Raw genomic sequence first — 20915 nt, 5'->3', positions numbered from 1 at the left:
TGTCATCTAGTGTTCCACATTGATAATGTTATGTACATTTGGTGACAGTCACCGGATATATTGTCTCTGAAGACATGGTCGACATCTGTAATTGCTAAATAATTAGTTTTATGCAAAATTAAACTTGAACAGTTAAACTACCACCAGAAACGCCATTCCACAAATCTTGACTTATGTATGCATCCCAAGCAAGATCTCAATATAAGCTACTTATGTTAAATCAAAGTTTGACTTCCAAATTCACCCACAAGAATTGTCAATGAATGGAATTGTTTTTCCTATTTTGGTAACAGTGACATTCATATCGACCTGCCTTCTCCATAATGCAATTCCAGTCTTAGTATGCTAGGAAAACACCAAATTTCAGCACAATACATCAAAGCATTCAAGTTATTTACAGGAAACTATTTTTTTACCTTGACCAAATAGGCCTCAAATGCTAGATCTGGTAGTATACTACATTCACCGTTAACTTCAACAAAATACCTATATCTAAACTAGATTTAGTGATTTTAAATTTTATTTCTATCAACAGTTACTTTGACCGAAAAAAATAAATGCCTCCCACCTTAGATAAGCAAGTGAAATACACAAACACATTTCATTAAAATATATCTATCCATTCTAATTGAAGAAACTCTTTATATATTTTTAGCAACAGTGACCATGACCCAACTGGCATAAAAAGCTGGGTCTCATGCAGGCATGCGAAATCAAAATATAAACAAGATTGGTAAATGCTAACTCAATTTGTTTCACAGTCAAACTGGCCCTTTCTTGTTTACATGTAATTGTAAGAACTAAGGGTATTTTCTATGCAAAAAGTATGCTTCACTTTGAGCACAATCTATACAGTTTCATTTAGATCTTAAGACAGCTTCATCATTGCTTTGGATTTTCAATTGTTTTTTGCTAATTTTTTATTAAACAAGGGCTGTTTGTAAAACATGCATGCCCCCCATATGGGCTGTCCGTTGTAGTGGCAGCCATTGTGTGAATACGATTTTTGTCACTGTGACCTTGACCTTTGACCTAGTGACCTGAAAATCAATATGGGTCATCTGCGAGTCACGATCAATGTACCTATTAAGTGTCATGATCCTAGGCAAAAGCGTTCTTGAGTTATCATCCGAAAATCATTTTACTATTTCGGGTCACCGTGACCTTGACCTTTGACCTTGTGACCTCAAAATCAATAGGGGTCATCTGCGAGTCATGATCAATCTACCTATGAAGTTTCATGATCATAGGCATATGCGTTCTTGAGTTATCATCCGAAAACCATTTTACTATTTCGAGTCTCCGTGACCTTGACCTTTGACCTAGTGACCTCAAAATCGATAGGGGTCAACTGCGAGTCATGATCAATCTACCCATGAAGTTTCATGATCCTAGGCGTATGCGTTCTTGAGTTATCATCCGAAAACCATTTTACTATTTCGGGTCACCGTGACCTTGACCTTTGACCTAGTGACCTCAAAATCGATAGGGGCCATCTGCGAGTCATGATCAATCTACCCATGAAGTTTCATGATCCTAGGCGTATGCGTTCTTGAGTTATCATCCGGAAACCAATTTTACTATTTCGGGTCACCGTGACCTTGACCTTTGACCTAGTGACCTCAAAATCAATAGGGGTCATCTGCAAGTCAAGATCAATGTACCTATGAAGTTTCATGATCTTAGCCCCAAGCGTTCTTGAGTTATCATCCGGAAACCACCTGGTGGACGGACCGACAGACCGACAGACCAACCGACCGACATGTGCAAAGCAATATACCCCCTCTTCTTCGAAGGGGGACATAAAAATAACTTTTGTTTATTACATATATATTTATTACAAATTACTTTGTGCATGTATTTATATTAAATTTATATAACAGTCACACACATTTGTGATTTGTTGTTGCTGATATTTGAAGAACAGAATGCAATCAAATATAACACTATAACTTACTGGGCCTGGTCTTTGCGGTCACGTGATAGGAAGTTGTTGGAGGGGACTTCTGGGATCTCCTCTGGGCGGATATTCCCGAACACGGTGGCCGGCTCCACCTCCTCCTTCACTTCCCCCTCGTCTTCAGAACTGGGATAAAATAATACAGTTGAACTCCTGACATCTCAAACTTATGCAGTTTAACTCTGACTTATACAGATCAATTCTGATATTTCAAACATATTTAAGGGCCTTGATTAAGCAATCTTTATTTTTTACCCAACCCTCAAAAAGTCACGTCATTTATGCCTTAGTACTGTCTTACTACATTTATCCGTTATCGGCAGTGAGCATTTCACCCATGCAGAGGAAATAGTGCATTTAGCCATTAAAGGGTCAGTCAGGAGAAAATATAGAATAGGATAAAATTATATCAAGATTCACTATATGGAATGCCCCAATGTGGGGCTAGGTGGTCTTTAAAATAGGCCTTTAAAACAAATTTAACAAGAGGGCCATGATGGCCCTGAATCACTCACCTGACTAACCAAATACAATCCCAACCCATTTTTCATCAAGATAAACATTCTGACCAAATTTCATAAAGATTGGATGAAAACTGTGACCTCTATTGTCTACACAGGGTTTTTCTAATATTTGACCTATTGACCTAGTTTTTGACCCCAGGTGACTTAAATACAATCCCAACACAGATTTCATCAATATACACATTCTGATCAAATTTTATAAAAATTGGATGAAAACTGTGACCTCTATTGTCTACACAAGGTTTTTCTATAAATTGACCTAGTGACCTAGTTTTTGACCCCAGATGACCAAAAATACAAACCCAACCCAGCTTTCATCAAGACAAACATTCTGACCAAATTTCATGAAGATTGGATGAAAACTGTGACCTCTATTGTCTACACAAGGTTTTTCTATTATTTGACCAAGTGACGTAGTTTTTGACCCAAGATGACCCAAATACAATCCCAACCCAGATTTCATCAAGATAAACATTCTGACCAAATTTCATGAAGATTGGATGAAAACTGCAACCTCTGTTGTCTATACAAGGTTTTTCTATTATTTAACCTTGTTTTTGACCTAGTGACCTAGTTTTTGACCCCAGATGACCCAAATACATTCCCAAGCAAGATTTCATCAATATAAACATTCTTACCAAATTTCATAAAGATTGGATGAAAACTGCAGCCTCAATTGTCTTTACAAGGTTTTTCTATTATTTAACCTTGTTTTTGACCTAGTGACCTAGTTTTTGACCCCAGATGACCCAAATACAATCCCAAACCAGATTTCATCAAGATAAACATTCTGACCAAATTTCATAAAGACTTGGATGAAAACTGTGACCTCTATTGTCTGCACAAGGTTTTTCTATAATTTGACCTAGTTTTTGACCTAGTGACCTAGTTTTTGACCCAAGATGACCCAAACACATTCCCAAGCCAATTTTCATCAAGATAAACATTCTGACCAAATTTCACAAAGATTGGATGAAAACTGTGACCTCTATTGTCTACACAAGGATTCTCTATTATTTGACCTAGTTTTTGACCTAGTGACCTAGTTTTTGACCTCTGATGACCCAAATACATTCCCAAGCCAGATTTCATCAAGATAAACATTCTGACCAAATTTCATAAAGATTGGATGAAAACTGCAACCTCTATTGTCTACACAAGGTTTTTCTATTATTTAACCTAGTTTTTGACCTAGTGACCTAGTTTTTGACCCCAGATGACCCAAATACATTCCCAAGCCAGATTTTATCAAGATAAACATTCTGACCATATTACACAAAGATTGGATGAAAACTGTGACCTCTATTGTCTACACAAGGTTTTCTATTATTTGACCTAGTTTTTGACCTAGTTTTAAACCCCAGGTGACCCAAATACATTCCCATGCCAGATTTCATCAAGATAAACATTCTGACCAAATTCTATAAAAATTGGATGAAAACTGCGACCTCTATTGTCTTTATAAGGTTTTTCTATTATTTAACTTAGTTTTTGTTCTAGTGACCTAGTGTTTGACCCCAGATGACCCAAATACAATCCAAACCCAGATTTCATCAAGATAAACATTCTGACCAAATTTCATAAACATTGGATGAAAACTGTGACCTCTACTGTCTGCACAAACAAATTGTTGATGATTTTTCTATTATTTGACCTAGTGACCTAGTTTTTGACCCCAGATGACCCAAATACATTCCCAACCCGGATTTCATCAAGATAAACATTCTGACCAAATGTCATAATGATTGGATGAAAACTGCAACCTCTATTGCCTACACAAGGTTTTTCTATTATTTGACCTATTTTGTGACCTAGTGACCTAGTTTTTGACCCCAGATGACCCAAATACAGTCCCAACCCAGATTTCATCAAGATAAACATTCTGGCCAAATTTCATAAAGATTGGATGAAAACTGTGACCTCTACTGTCTACACAAACAAATTGTTGACAGACGCACGCACACACAACGGACGCCGGACATCACACGGTCACATAAGCTCACCATGTTACTTCGTGACAGGTGAGCTAAAAATAGGATTTGTTTCCAGTGTGTGTAAAATTTTCTCAGTGAAAAGAATACAAGTACTACTTCAAAAGGTATACTTATTTAACCAACCTTGAATCCACTCGCTTCTTCTTTTTCTTCTCTTTCTTCTGCTTTTTCCTTTTCTTTTTATCTTTCTTCTTCTTTTTCTTCTTTTTTTCCTCCTCAGACTCGCTGGATTCAGAGCTGGCGTCACTGGCATGTCCACTTGATTCTTCCTCAGACACAGGTTTTGTTTTCTTGGCTACAAGGTTATGTTCATGTTCAAATTACATGATGCAAATGAAGTGAAACTGAACACTCGAGCATATTTCAATCCATTACCAGCAGATAGGAGCTACAAACTGGAAAAACTGGGCTTGATGCATGTGTGTAAAGTGTGCACAATCCAATGAGGGACAACACCTAGACTGGACTTGATGCATGTGTGTAAAGTGTGCACAATCCAATGAGGGACAACACCTAGACTGGACTTGATGCATGTGTGTAAAGTGTGCACAATCCAATGAGGGACAACACCTAGACTGGGCTTGATGCATGTGTGTAAATTGTGCACAATCCAATGAGGGACAACACCTAGACTGGGCTTGATGCATGTGTGTAAAGTGTGCACAATCCAATGAGGGACAACACCTAGACTGGACTTGATGCATGTGTGTAAAGTGTGCACAATCCAATGAGGGACAACACCTAGACTGGACTTGATGCATGTGTGTAAAGTGTGCACAATCCAATGAGGGACAACACCTAGACTGGGCTTGATGCATGTGTGTAAAGTGTGCACAATCCAATGAGGGACAACACCTAGACTGGGCTTGATGCATGTGTGTAAAGTGTGCACAATCCAATGAGGGACAACACCTAGACTGGACTTGATGCATGTTTGTAAAGTGTGCACAATCCAATGAGGGACAACACCTAGACTGGGCTTGATGCATGTGTGTAAAGTGTGCACAATCCAATGAGGGACAACACCTAGACTGGACTTGATGCATGTGTGTAAAGTGTGCACAATCCAATGAGGGACAACACCTAGACTGGGCTTGATGCATGTGTGTAAAGTGTGCACAATCCAATGAGGGACAACACCTAGACTGGGCTTGATGCATGTGTGTAAAGTGTGCACAATCCAATGAGGTACAGCACCTAGACTGGGCTTGATGCATGTGTGTAAAGTGTGCACAATCCAATGAGGGACAACACCTAGACTGGACTTGATGCATGTGTGTAAAGTGTGCACAATCCAATGAGGGACAACACCTAGACTGGGCTTGATGCATGTGTGTAAAGTGTGCACAATCCAATGAGGGACAACACCTAGACTGGGCTTGATGCATGTGTGTAAAGTGTGCACAATCCAATGAGGGACAACACCTAGACTGGGCTTGATGCATGTGCGTAAAGTGTGCACAATCCAATGAGGGACAACACCTAGACTGGGCTTGATGCATGTGTGTAAAGTGTGCACAATCCAATGAGGGACAACACCTAGACTGGGCTTGATGCATGTGCGTAAAGTGTGCACAATCCAATGAGGGACAACACCTAGACTGGGCTTGATGCATGTGTGTAAAGTGTGCACAATCCAACGAGGGACAACACCTAGACTGGGCTTGATGCATGTGTGTAAAGTGTGCACAATCCAATGAGGGACAACACCTAGACTGGACTTGATGCATGTGTGTAAAGTGTGCACAATCCAATGAGGGACAACACCTAGACTGGGCTTGATGCATGTGCGTAAAGTGTGCACAATCCAATGAGGGACAACACCTAGACTGGGCTTGATGCATGTGTGTAAAGTGTGCACAATCCAATGAGGGACAACACCTAGACTGGGCTTGATGCATGTGCGTAAAGTGTGCACAATCCAATGAGGGACAACACCTAGACTGGACTTGATGCATGTGTGTAAAGTGTGCACAATCCAATGAGGGACAACACCTAGACTGGGCTTGATGCATGTGTGTAAAGTGTGCACAATCCAATGAGGGACAACACCTAGACTGGGCTTGATGCATGTGTGTAAAGTGTGCACAATCCAATGAGGGACAACACCTAGACTGGACTTGATGCATGTGTGTAAAGTGTGCACAATCCAATGAGGGACAACACCTAGACTGGACTTGATGCATGTGTGTAAAGTGTGCACAATCCAATGAGGGACAACACCTAGACTGGACTTGATGCATGTGTGTAAAGTGTGCACAATCCAATGAGGGACAACACCTAGACTGGACTTGATGCATTGTGTAAAGTGTGCACAACCCAATGAGGGACAACACCTACACTGCACTTTTGTTTAGAAACTTCATTTTCATAAAAGCAGAGTGTTGCAATTGATAAGCCTGTTCTTATTATTGCGAGTATTCTACATATCCGTAGATTGGAGAGTTTTTTACCCAAGTTTCAAAGTTAATTGGCAATCAGGCATTCTGTCCTTGGCCAAGTTCATGTATACAAAAGAAATATTATTATAATACCAAGACAGGAAATCATACAAAAATAGTAATTACAGATGAGCCAATATCACAATCCTACCAAGATGTGTGACTACCGTAATTACTCTTTGTTTTCGGACACTCTAAGTTTTCGGACAACCCTTTTTTTAGCAAAAATAATTATTTTTCTTGACTTTTAATTTTCGGACACACGAGTTTTCGACCATAATTAATGTCTCTAAGTTTTCGAACAGTATATTTACCAGCGCTATTTTACCAAATGTCGGTCCTGTTTTCGATAATTAATGACACTTCGATCATGGGGTTTTACAACCAGATTAACATCATAAAACATGGCAGGTGCATGCCTAAGGGCAACGGACCATTACATTTGCGTTATTGTGTAAATTACCTTGTAAACCGGTATTAAACAATTGTTTCGCCCGATAGCATAAGCGCTGTGACAATTACCAGGGGTAGTGCCAATTAACAGTTCAATTATCAACCGCAATGGTACTACACCTTCTCAGAAAAATAACTGTGACAAATACTTAACGCTTCAAGGTGTGATGGAAGGTGTTAGACAACAACTATCGGAAATGAACAAACAAAGAATTTATATATTGCTTATTTATCGCGTTAATTACAGGTTCATACTAGCAATTATAGGTACATCACTTGCTCATCTTTGAACTCGTTGGTCAAAGTACAACCTTGTAGTAACTTTCTGTCAAATAAATTAAGCATTTAAAACTATTTAAAATGCATTGCAAACATATATAACTAATTTATACTATACGGCATGGTATTTTACAAGCGCGTGCTATTACCGGTATTCGTTAATACAATTGACGCTATTTTTGGACACTTCAATTTTCGACTCTAAGTTTTCGGACACTTGTATTTTGTGATTTTTTTTGTATCTAAGTTTTCGGACACGAAAAATATTAATTATTTTTAAGTGTCCGAAAACATAGAGTAATTACAGTATTAAATACAATTATGTTTGTTAGCATACAATTATACAACAGATAGACTATATAAATTCACAAACCAAACATGATAACGCAGTCGTTTAAAGCCATGTCTGCTGTCATTTTTTTAATATAGCTACTTTATTTTATAGCTCCTAAGTTTGCTACAATCTTGGGGATTTATTTTTTCTGACACTCGTATAATACACTAAAAATTTAATCATCCAGCAATCAATTCATTCATGGTTAATCAGCCTATAAAATGTAAAAATTGTCCAACATATAGGTGAAAAACTCTATATTTTTCATTGCATTCTCCTTACTTAGACCCTTTTTAAGAAACTCCTAATTTGTGTACACTGATCAACACATAGCTGATATTGACCAATCAAAATCAGTGTTAACTATCACTCACCCTTGGCCTTACTGATATTGACCAATCAAAATCAGTGTTAACTATCACTTGATCAACACATAGCTGATATTGACCAATCAAAATCAGTGTTAACTATCACTTGATCAACACATAGCTGATATTGACCAATCAAAATCAGTGCTAACTATCACTCACCCTTGGCCTTAACCTGGAGCACAAGTTCCCCACAGTTGCCTATGACTACAGGCTGAAGGGGGCGATTCTTTTTGTCGGTCTCCAAGTTTTCAATTTTCTTCACAAAAGCTTGACCGCTGATCACTTGTCCAAACACTACATGCTTCCTGTAATTAATACAGAAGCAGACTTATATTACAGATCTTATTATTATAAAGCCTTTTTATCATAATATTACATTTTGGCACATTAAAGTTGTATTTTTTTCCATTATAACATTTCAACACGTTTGCTAAAGTAGAACTTTCCCAACTTGATCTTCTATCTCATTTTGTTAGAATTTATTACAAAATGAAATTATACAGTGAAGTTTAAAACAAAAAGCAAAGCTATTTGAACAAGAGATGTGTTTGTCAATGCCCCTTATTGTGACGCTTTGAAATAAAATTTCAATATATCAATTGGCAGATTTCGAAATTATCTCTCTTTTAAAGCTTGCTACTTCCCTTGGATTGTATTTTTTGTACTTTTGACCTAAAAGGATGACCTTGACCTTTTACCATTCAAAATGTGCAGCTTCGTGAGATACACATGCATGCCAAATATCAAGTTGCTATCTTTAATATTGAAAAAGTTATTGCAAAAGTTTAACAAAGGTTAAAGTTTGTGACACACACAATGAATGACAGACAGACAGCCAGGCCAAAAACAATATGCCACCAATCTTTCTATCAGGGGGCATACAAAAATTCATGGACATTTCAAATCAGGACAGGGTAACCACAAAGTTTACATACAATTAAGTCAGAAAAGCAGCTGAACAGAGTAAATATTGTTCAACGTATTGCATAATTAAGTTTAATGCAAGTATGAATAACAGCCTTTGGAGAAAAAGTGTTGGGAATAAGGAAGAAACAAAACATTGAGTATAGAGCACAATGCTTACACTTACCCGTCCAAATGTGGCGCAGGCTTAGTAGTGCTGTGACCATCAACATAAAAGAGAAGAAAATATATCCACTATAAAAATACTAACACCGGTGTTTAATAATCAGATAAAGACATGACAGAATTACTAGTAAGTAATTATATACTACTCAAAGATAAATATAAATACTGGGAGAACGTACTGCCAATCAACAACCTTATTTGTAATAATCAAATTACAATACTTGTCAGTGTGCTCATATGAACCGAGGTCTGAGAGAAAACACTTGCCGCTTAGACTGGATTTTCATTAAGGAAAAGACATTCTTTAAATGGAAAATTCCACAAAAGCTGAAAGAGTAGTCCCTGATAAGCCTGTGCAGACTGCACTTTAGGCACATGCATTCAGCCTAGTTTTCCCAGGCTGATATAACTGTAACCCTTACATGAAGAACTGTGAGCCGTTAGTGTCCTTCCCTCTGTTGGCCATGGACAGCAGGAACTCCCTTGTATGCTTCTCTATAAAGTTCTCATCTGAAATAGCAAGAGCCAAGAGACCAATTTAAACCCTTGTAAGACCCTTTCAGCTTTTATCAGGGACCGAATTTAACCTATTAAGGCACATGCATTTTTTTGCAAGTTAATTTTTTTTCACTTGCAAAATGAAAATCTTACTTGCAATTGGGGAATTTATATCTTTTATTTTAAACAGTACATTTCTTGTACCATATTGCCTAAAATTGTGCATTATATGTTGGCTACTTAAATAAGCATAATCATTGTCGCTGTCAACAACATAATCTAGATTAATGTTAAATTCAGTCATCCATTTTTTAACCTTTGCGAGCTGCTGTCGGCGTGGCTTTCTCTGTAGTTTTTGGAGCTTTTAGTTTCTTTGCTGTCTCAGCGTCCTCAGACGCCAGCCTCTTCAGAAATTTGTCCATGATTGATGTACGTTTTTGATTGTGCAGACGGAAAGATTTTTAGAAAGTCGCGATCACCGAGACACTTATTAGCCGCAAGCACCTAGCGAACTATAGCTCGTACCAGAGTAGCTTCCCTTGAGTCTTACAACAACAACAATGGCGGCCGAATGTGTTTATGCAATTCTTTAACACTTTAATCGTTTAATTTAAGCAAGATTTTTATCTTGAAAATGGGAGTCCTGATTAGAGAAAGTAATTTCTCTCAATACTTAAAGGATTTATTTGAAATGCCAAATATTTAGTAGCAAAAAGTGAAACTGGCTTACACAATTTTACTCCATTCAGAGTACTTATAACAACAGTCTAAAGACTTGAAGTTTAAGAGACTTTTCAATTTAGACGCTGTGTACGGTGATTTTATGCAGTATTTTCCTTCTTGAACCCCACCCCCACTTTCTGTTTCTTGATGTTCAAAGCGTAATATTGTCAACACTGTATATTTTCCAAACTGACTACATTAAATTCCCAATGTTATATATTTTTTTATAAATGTAAACATTTATTTTATTTCCCTATCCAGATTATGAGTTGAACCATACACGTGTAAACAAACAAGTTTATAGGAAACAGTTTTTGAATAAGGACGAATTGATAGGCTCTATGTGATAAGCCTCTAGTGACTTGGACTGTTACTATGAAATCTGTTTGGTGCTATGACATGTACCATTGGCCATGATTTGCTATATTAAAAACTGTTTGCTACACTATGATATCATACAGGATAAGAATTGCTTTGTTATTGTTAAATAAAATATAACTGAGGAGCTGCGCCATGAGCGCATGATACGCCCGTCGTTCGCCAATGAAGTAGTAAGGTAATAAATAACCCTTTGAACCATTTTTTTACTTCAGTTTATTTGTATTTGAATACATGGTTTATTTTATAAGTACATGAGCATGGAGCGCCATGGTTTATTTTATAAGTACATGAGCATGGAGCGCCGTCTCCTTGACATTCATACCATATCTTTTTTTGAGTATATGTATGCATTTCTTTAGAGGATATGGAGTTGAAGTAAACCTGTTATAGATATTTTGACCAATAATAAAAGAGAAATGTAGATGGGTAAGTGGTAGTGTACAATCGGAATAGAAAAAAGCTCACCTTGTTCAATTTTTCAGGGATACTAAAAAAAAAAAAAAAAAATCCATCGAAGTCACAAATTTTGACGAACAAAGTCCCATAACTCTGGAACGACAATTCAGAATTCCGTCAAAATGAAAGGGGATCAGGGTTTATCAATATTAAGATTGTGTTAAAATTTGAAGAAAATCTGTCAAAGGATATTTGACGTAGCGTACGACATTAACAGACGGACGGACTGACGGCTACGGTAGGACATTCAATGAAATCACGAAATTTTGACGAACAAAGTCCCATAACTCTGGAACGACAATTCAGAATTCCGTCAAAAACGAAAGGGGATCAGGGTTTATCAATATTAAGATTGTGTTGAAATTTGAAAAAAATCCATCGAAGGATATTTGAGCTACAGTAGGACATTCAATGAAATCACGAAATTTTGACAAACAAAGTCCCATAACTCTGGAACGACAATTCAGAATTCCGTCAAAAACGAAAGGGGATCAGGGTTTATCAATATTAAGATTGTGTTAAAATTTGAAGAAAATCTGTCAAAGGATATTTGACGTAGCGTACGACATTAACAGACGGACGGACAGACGCGGGGTATACCATAATACGTCCCGTCATAGACGGGCGTATAAAAAAGCAATAGTTATAACTTTTTTTCCATTTCCAGTTTTTGCAGGCTGAGAAACACATTAACTGGCTGCCTCACAAGAAATTTTGGCCCAACGTGGTCCAATATGTACAGACCCACAAACCAGACAACAGACAAACCAACCAACTGAAAGCTTGACTCAAATATAAACCCTGTCAAACTTAGATTTCCTTGGTATAGCAAATACTACATGCCAGTTCCCACAGAATTGCTACTTTATCTAATGTTCAATATACGTCTCAACATACCAGCAAACTGTCCTCCATATATAGACTCCCCTCCTGTACCATCACCTGAAATCAGAAATCAATGTACAGGTCATGACAATGCAGACTCCTGAAAACATTCTGATTGATTAAAATATATGTTATAAAAAAAATAGAAACAGTTTTACTTAAAGGGGCCTTTTCACAGATTTTGGCATGTTTTGAAGTTTGTCGTTAAATGCTCTATATACATGTATGTAAGTTAAAACATAAGTGTGATACCTTTGGTGAAGTCTCCACCCTGTACCATGAAGTCTTTCACCACACGGTGGAAGGGGGACCCCTTGTAATGTAGGGGTACCTCAGTCTTTGTGCTCAGGCCATTCTCACCTGTGTAGGGATACAAAACAAACATATAATATGTTGACACTGATGAAAATGTCAGGATTCTGTATTACATTAAAGTCTTCGTATAAGCATGTAAATACATTAAAAAATAGTTTTAAAGTGCAAACAGTCACAAAGACGTCCAGAGTTAAATATATGAAAAATTGACTTAAAAACATTTGAACAAAGGCTTCTGATTAAAGAAAAATTAACAAATAACATATAAATTATATATATATTTATTATATTTGATATAATACTATAGTGTACAATTTTTGGCAAACTGTTGCCATAACATTGACAACTACAGGTAATACAGATAATTTTAAGGAACAGAAATGACCCTAAAATGTATCATTGTATTATTTCCTTGAAGATTACCTCCATCAAATGCACAATTTCATATAAAAACTTCTATCATAATCTGATTAATATGATTACACCTGCTAGATTCTGAAGATGTGCAGGATGTGTCAATTTTACCTAGCTCTTTACCTATCATACATTACAAGCGTTTGTACTTATTATTTATTACATAGAAACACAAGCATATGGCGTGGATGTCCTCACACATGTTTGTCTCAAAACTCCTCTGATGTCAATGACAAACTGTGTAAAGCCCCATAAACACTAAAAATCAATGAATATTTTTGTAAAATATTATGTTAAATAAATTTATCCCATATAAAAAATACCTTTTTCCTTATAGCAATAGCAAAATTTTCAACGCTAGATGGGGTAAGGTAGCATAGATTTAACAATATACAAATGCTCGTTTTTATTTTGTTGGTAACAATGTATTCCATGTAAATTTTCTGTGACAATATCCGAACATTTACAAGCACATGCAATATTATTGGCTTCGAGTTCGCTGGTAAATGTTCGGATATCATCCTGGGAGTATTTATGTGGCTTTAATGGCCAAATTAACTTTTGACACCTAAGTGTGACCTTACATTTAAGGTAGGGATGGAGACAGGTGATACACGCTACATTCAATCTCCTCGTAGTCTGGTAGTCATATTTCATATTGCATGATGACTAACTACATTTCAGTTTTATGGCTAAAATAGACCTACAACATTCAAGTGTGACCTTTGATGAAGGGAGAAGTTATTTTAACATCCATTTATATATGGCAGAGACAGTATTTTTTTGACTGACATCTGGACAGACAGAGGGCCATAACTCCAAAGTGTATACATGTAATATTTTAGGTGGTTTATAACCTTGGCCCAATTTTAAACTTATACAAATTTTCAGAAAGTTTTGTGACAAGCAATTGAGAACTGGTTAAAAAAGAGCTGTCAGAGGACAGCGCGCTCGACTATTCGGGTGCTTGACAGTATAACCTAAGCCATCATGGGGAAATTGTTCATATTCAATAATTTATTGGACGATTTAAAAAAAAAAAGGATTTATTTTTTATTTTTTATATATTTGGAGGGGGGTAGGGGGTTGAGAGGGGGTATAATGTGGGGTTTGGTCATTTATTAGATGATCTTTCAATAATAAAAAAAGGAAAAATAAAATAATTTTTTTGGGGGGGAGGTGGGGGGGCAGGGATTTTGGGTTGGGGCGTGGGGTATTGTTTGGGTGGAATCCATTGTGGTATTCAGATAAGTGTTGTTTTGTCGTCAAAGTATTAATAAAATCTGATCATAAATAAAGAAGTTATGGCAATTTAAGCAAAATGTTCAATTATCTAAGTATAAAAGGGGCCATAATTCTGTCAAAATGCTTGATACAGTTGTCTGCTCTTGATTATAGGTTGGGGTCATGTTGGTAAGTAAGTATGCAAATAAAACATGCATGCCCCCCTATATGGGCTATAAGTTGTAGTAGCAGCCATTGTGTGAATACGTTTTTTGTCACTGTGAATGGTGGTGGTGGTGGTGGTTGTGGTGGTGGCGGCGGCGGTGGAAGAAGTAGTAGTAGTAGTAGTAGTAGTAGTAGTAGTAGTAGTAGTAGAGTAGTAGTAGTAGTAGTAGTAGTAGTAGTAGTAGTAGTAGAAGTAGTAGTAGTAGTAGTAGTAGTAGAGTAGTAGTAGTAGTAGTAGCAGTAGAAGTAGTAGTAGTAGTAGTAGCAGTAGTAGTAGTAGTATAGTAGTAGTAGTAGTAGCAGTAGAAGTAGTAGTAGTAGTAGTAGTAGTAGTAGTAGTAGTAGTAGTAGTAGTAGTAGTAGTAGTAGTAGTAGTAGTAGTAGTAGTAGTAGTAGTAGTAGTAGTAGTAGTAGTAGATGAAGTAGTAGTAGAAGTAGCAGCAGCAGCAGCAGCAGCAGTAGTAGCAGTACTAGTAGTAGTAGTAGTAGTAGTAGAAGTAGTAGTAGTAGAAGTAGTAGTAGTAGTAGTAGTAGTAGTAGTATGCATTACAAAAATGCAGTTAGCCTTACATTTGGTAAAATTTAAATATATTACAAGGGAGGCAAATCTGTAACAATAAATTTAAACTTATTGCATTTGTTTCCCCTGTAGTGTATTAACTCCCCTGTCCTGCTTATATTTATATTAATCAACAAAATTAAACATTAACACAATATTTAATATACAAAATATACAAAAAATCTCATATTCTGATAATATTTTTACTGATCCACTGTATTTTACTAAAAGGATGATGTTTCATTGGACTGATAATTATAGATTTAGGATTACAGACCAGTTGCTTCAGTAATATTGTTCAGAGTGTGCCCTGTTGGCCGCGTATGCATTCTTGAATTATAATTCAAAAAACCACTTTACTATTTAGAGTCACCGTGACCTTGACCTTGTGACCTCAAAATCAATAGGGGTCATCTGCGAGTCATGATCAATGTACCTATGAAGTTTCATGATCCTAGGCCCAAGCGTTCTTGAGTTATCGTATGACAACCACCTGGTAGACGGACAGACCGACCGACAGACCGACATAAGCAAAGCAATATACCCCCTCTTCTTCGAAGGGGGGCATAAATATGAAAGCAATATGTCAAGGGACACAGGAAATATTAGGTGTAGTACGCAAACTTTAACATAGATTTATCAATAATATGCATATTCTAAGAATAAAAGGGGCCATAAATCTGTCAAAATGCTTGGTCTGCTCTTGTTTATAGGTTGGGGTTATGTTGGTTAACATGTTTGCAAAATATAAAAGCAATATGTCAAAGGACATAGGAAATATTTGGGGTAGTACGCAAACTTTATTATATTTTTTACTTATAATATGCATATTCTAAGTAAAAAAGGGGCAATAATTCTGTTAAAATGCTTGATACAGTTGTCTGCTCTTGTTTATATGTTGGGGTTATGATGGTAAACAAGTATACAAACAAGGGACAAAATTGTCACAAAACCAGGTTTTCATTGTGAAAAAAAAATCTGATAAAGGGAGAAAACTCAAACTGAACTTTTGAAATGAACAAACAAAATTAACCCCCTTTGTAAGTTTGTTTTTTAAAAAAATATATTTTTAGTCGTGGCGACCTTGACATTGGAGATATTGACGTGATTCTTTCGTGCGACACACCGTCCCATGATGGTGAACAAATGTGCCAAATGATTTTAAAATCTCACAATGAATGACATAGTTATGGCCAGGACAAGCTCATTTATGGCCATTTTTGACCTTTGAACTCAAAGTGTGACCTTGACCCTGGAGATATCAACGTAATTATTTCGCGCGACACACCGTCCAATGATGGTGAACAAATGTGCCAAATGATTTTAAAATCTGTCAATGAACGACATAGTTATGGCCCGGACAAGCTTGTTCCGCCTGCCCGCCAGCCAGCCAGCCCGCCCGCATTCGCCAATCTAATAACCAGTTTTTTCCTTCTTAAAACCTGGTTAAATATGAAAGCAATATGACAAGGGACAATGAAAATAATTTGGGTACTACGCAAACTTTAACATTTGCACGCTCATGGAAACGCCAACGGCAACGCCGGGGTGAGTAGGATAGCTCAACTATATATATTTCATATATAATAGTCAAGCTAATAATGGAGCAGTAAATATAAACTATACGCCTTAAAACAAAAACAAATTAAAAGTCAATCTTTTCTTTACCTGTACACAGTACTCTGAAGTTCTCACATGTTTTTGGAGCCAGATCCGAGAACAATTCAAATACAATGCGCCCAACTGCAAAAAAATCGTTTCTGATTAAAGGAAAAGCCATTTATTTTAAACTATATACTAAAGAACTATTCAAAGGCAATATCAATTCCAGAAAGTGTTATTCTTGCCATTGATGAAAATGTGACTTTCACCTTGGACATTATTAACTTCACATTAAGTCTTTAATTATATTCAATAAAAGATTGGTCCTAAAAAAGTGAAGGTCCAGTTGTTTTTCTCTATTTGACATCACCCACTGCCCTGTAAAAATGGACCTACTTTCAGTGAGACTATGTTAGAAATAACCCATTGAAATCTTTGAATACTTCTGGTATCTTACCATTTTCTCCATCAATAGTGATGTCAAAGAAGCAGCGAGGTCGATGCTTGGGAGGTTCATCCATGTTCTGCAAGCAGATCGATTGCATGTTGTTACCGGGGTTCATAATGACCATAAAGGCAAGTCACTGATCTATCAAGAGCAAGTAGTGTGTATCCCCAGGCACATAAGGGCTATATTTTATCCCCTAAAACAAATGTCCACATAAAGTTTGTAGTGAAGCAGACCATTAAAGTAGTATAAGCCTGGCACTTTGATAGCCAAGTGCAATGGGGTACTCTCTGATTGGAGTTATATCATCGGAATTAGGCCCCCTATCAGTGTTTTTTTTCATTCCAAATCGGGTCTGGTAATCAGCCTCATTCCAAATGGAAAAAGTATACATATATTTTCCCAAATGGGAGCTAGCAATTCTGTATTTTTTCATTATTTTTTTTAGATCTCAATATTTTTTTCATCTCCCATCCATATAAGTTCAACTTTTAATAGTAAATATATTACTGAAAACACGTCTTGTATTCTCAATTTTGAAGAATTCTTAAGTTAAACAACAACTCTAATTTCCCAATTTTAGTCAAAATGCCACAAATTTTCCAGATTCAGGGCTTTTGGAAACGCTTAATGAAGCGTATTTGTAATTTCCCAATTTTAGTCAAAATGCCAAAATTTTTCCAGATTCAGGGCTTTCGGAAACGTAATCAAGCGTATTTGTATGCATAAATTCGAAAAATGATGCTACTTTGAAGCCAATTGAGTCGCCAGGAATGGCCCAGGATGCATTTTTTTGGATAACTGGGTTCTTCAAGTCAATCCATTAACAAACAAAACCTGTAAAGCAACCTCCTATTTAAACTCAAGCCAACATAATTTATTTCCTCACACCTGTTTAACATGGAATAAATCAAGTGCAGTAATGTTTCTAAATTGTCCTGATAGTATTCCCACATTCCATCCTCTAGGGAGCTAAGCCCTGATGCTTTATCTGACAGTATATGCACACTTCCAGTAATGTACTATTATTTGACGACTTTGAAATAGCCACTTGCTGATGTGTTACAAATGTAAAGTTTTAACTTCCTAGAAACTTGCCCCAACTCGGCATTCACATCAAAGACCTTTTTATGTCTGCTAACACCATTCACAACTTGCAGTTTTTTAGGCATAGGTTTAATTTATGTCATCCAGTAACACTGTTGGTTTTATTGGTGTTTCAAATGGATATACCATTGTAGGGTAATGATATGGTTTTGTTTACAAAAAAGTAAATGTATATAATTGGGGTGTGTATGTAAATAATGATCAACAAAAATAAAGAGAACATAATAAAGATAAATAAAAATAAATAAAAATAAAGAGAACATAATGAGTGGGGTTCCTAATGTACATTTTGTATTTGGGTTTTTAATAATGAAACCAACAATTTTATTATTTATGATTTTATATTCATTTTTTATTTATATGGATTTTTTGCTGAAAATTTGAAGATGAGTGCAATATTCATTGGGACTCCTATTTTTTCTTTTGGACTCCTACTTTTTCCAAGTAATTCTAGTGAGACCCCTGAGATCCAAAGGGACCTGGCCCTATTCCCAAAAGGGTTTTAACCCTTTCCCACTCAGAGGCAATGGCTATGTGCAAACAGCATAAAACCAGAACAGCCTGCGAGTAACTCACAGACTGTTCAGGTGTTATGCTGTTTGCTGCTCTTCAGTATCTAAGGATTGGAAATGAAGCCTTTAAAAATTGAATCTAGTAAGAAAGGTTTTTATATATATGTTACTTTCTTGGGACTACAAACGCGTAAAAATATGTATCTAAGTGGTAAAGAGTTAAAAAAATACTGCCTATGCAAATTGTTCATGGTACGTGGCACTAGAATCCCTTGAAAAACAAAACAGTGTGCAAGAACACAATTTTGACATGGATTTTACTGGAATTAAATAATTTTTGGCAGGTGAATCATTTATTGTCGCATTATTTCTCTTGATTGTTTTAAGTATGTCACCGGAATTATTTTAATCGAAGGAGGATATAAGAGGGAGCCTACCAGTATTCAAAATGCATATTTAACATGAAAACGTATGTAAGAAACTCTACACTAAGCATGAGATGAAAAGAGAAATCAGTCTATAATAGCAATTATCTTTTAAATTTAAATTATGACAAAGTATTTTCTGTTGCACACTTATTTATTTTTGAGTCTTATGTGCACCTAGAGATTTATAAAGGATACATAATTAACGTCGAAAAACCATGGATTGTCAGGACAGAAGTGATTATGGCAAGTACCATGCGGTCCTTCGTTTCTGTATAAAGATATAAGTGAGTAAATTATCTATCTATAACGCTAATCTTCTTAATTTTTAATGTGTGTTTAGTCGCGGAAACTCATGATAATCAAGAGGTGCAATCTGTATCCATCGAATTTACTTCATGATAACTTTGTAGCATATCGTACTATTTTAAGGCACTTTGAAAAGTCTAGATGCGGCTTTTAAAATAGTGTTTTGAACAAAAAATAATTATTATCGAAAACAAAACAAATACCAGCGTCACGAGAGGCTACTAACCGAACCCAAGATATACTAGACAAAAGTGACGGTCACACTATACAAATTGTTTCACAACTCATCGCAGCGGCAGCAACATTCCTTGAGGTAGCATTTTTTGCAATTAAAGTCGGAATTATTTGTTTATCAATATCGTTTTGTAAGCGAACTGTAGGCTCTTGTATATTATCAGCAATGCAACTTATGTCTTCTGGGCCATTGTATGACGAGTCGCCCCATCGACAGTTCGTCCCTTAACGACTGACCTTTTAACAAGACCCTTAGCAATTTTGTTGAGACATTTTTTCTTCGCAATAAAAATTAATAATGGTAAACATCTATTTTCCTCAGGTCCGCTACTAAATGCTTAAAGTTAATCAACGCCAAAATAGTTATGCCATTTCCATGGCAGCATTTATATAAATCCGTTTGCCACATTCTCCGTCGAGTAGAACTTCTACCGTTTCCTGGTCGTGGACAACTATACGTAGTAGTGGAACAGTTGCTGATATTTAGCTTCTTTATATGTGCATTAATTATAGTTCTTAGATGTGTCTATCTTGTTTTGACTTTGAACTCGAATACAACTTGACATATTCAAATAAACACTGTATCCATTCGTATTTGCTGACTTAAGCTCTGATTAGGCCGTGCTCGGCAATATACGGCACATGACTTAATTGCATCAAAGAATGTATCGTTTTGATGTATGCACCATATTCAACCAAAGTTTTAACTGCTGTCGTGTTAGCCAGTTCTGCCTCGTGAACTTATGAATGTGCTTCCTGAATCTTTAAAAATTCATATCGTTTCTTCTGTTTTCTTTCGTTTCTTCCTTTTGGAATTTTAGAGGAATGCCTGTGTCATTATGTTCATGCTCCCTTTGCAAAACCCATTAATTTCAAAACCATAGTAAAAGTATATGGTAAAATAAATTGTTGTCATCAAGTTACATAAGGACTTATCAGAGCGCATGTTTCGTATGTTGCATAGATTGGAGAAGTATTTAAAATGTGTGTATATAAAATATTAAATATATCACCGATGTAATTACGATTACTTAATATTCATTTGCGTTGATTTCTGACAATAGTCTGGTATCTCCACGTTTCTATGCATAATTTGTGAGACGACAAAGACAAAGATAATTTAGCAATATCGTTCCTATGCTTTTTATTGTAA

At 36.3% G+C, this 20915-nt stretch overlaps 1 protein-coding gene across 4 annotated transcripts in view; it reads right to left on the bottom strand.

Annotated features, from left to right (window-relative positions):
• LOC127860365 (peptidyl-prolyl cis-trans isomerase 1-like) overlaps positions 1 to 19780 on the bottom strand; it is a 59853-nt gene extending 40073 nt beyond the window's left edge. The window contains exons 1-11 of one of the 4 annotated variants that reach the window (XM_052398391.1): positions 19732 to 19748; positions 19474 to 19490; positions 17185 to 17251; positions 16794 to 16868; positions 12641 to 12748; positions 12401 to 12445; positions 9868 to 9955; positions 9447 to 9476; positions 8516 to 8661; positions 4602 to 4773; positions 1958 to 2086 (exon numbers count right to left, since the gene is read on the bottom strand). In XM_052398391.1, the coding sequence (XP_052254351.1) occupies positions 1958 to 2086; positions 4602 to 4773; positions 8516 to 8661; positions 9447 to 9476; positions 9868 to 9955; positions 12401 to 12445; positions 12641 to 12748; positions 16794 to 16868; positions 17185 to 17251; positions 19474 to 19476 (863 nt within the window). In that variant the 5' untranslated portion in view covers positions 19477 to 19490; positions 19732 to 19748. The other 3 variants (XM_052398392.1, XM_052398393.1, XM_052398390.1) reach the window with 3 other exon arrangements.
• Between the last annotated feature and the right edge of the window lie 1135 nt (positions 19781 to 20915).

The sequence above is a fragment of the Dreissena polymorpha genome, chromosome 15 (assembly GCF_020536995.1).
Source record: "Dreissena polymorpha isolate Duluth1 chromosome 15, UMN_Dpol_1.0, whole genome shotgun sequence".
Classification (NCBI taxonomy): Eukaryota; Metazoa; Mollusca; class Bivalvia; order Myida; family Dreissenidae; genus Dreissena; species Dreissena polymorpha.
This window is presented reverse-complemented; position numbering and strand designations above follow the sequence as displayed.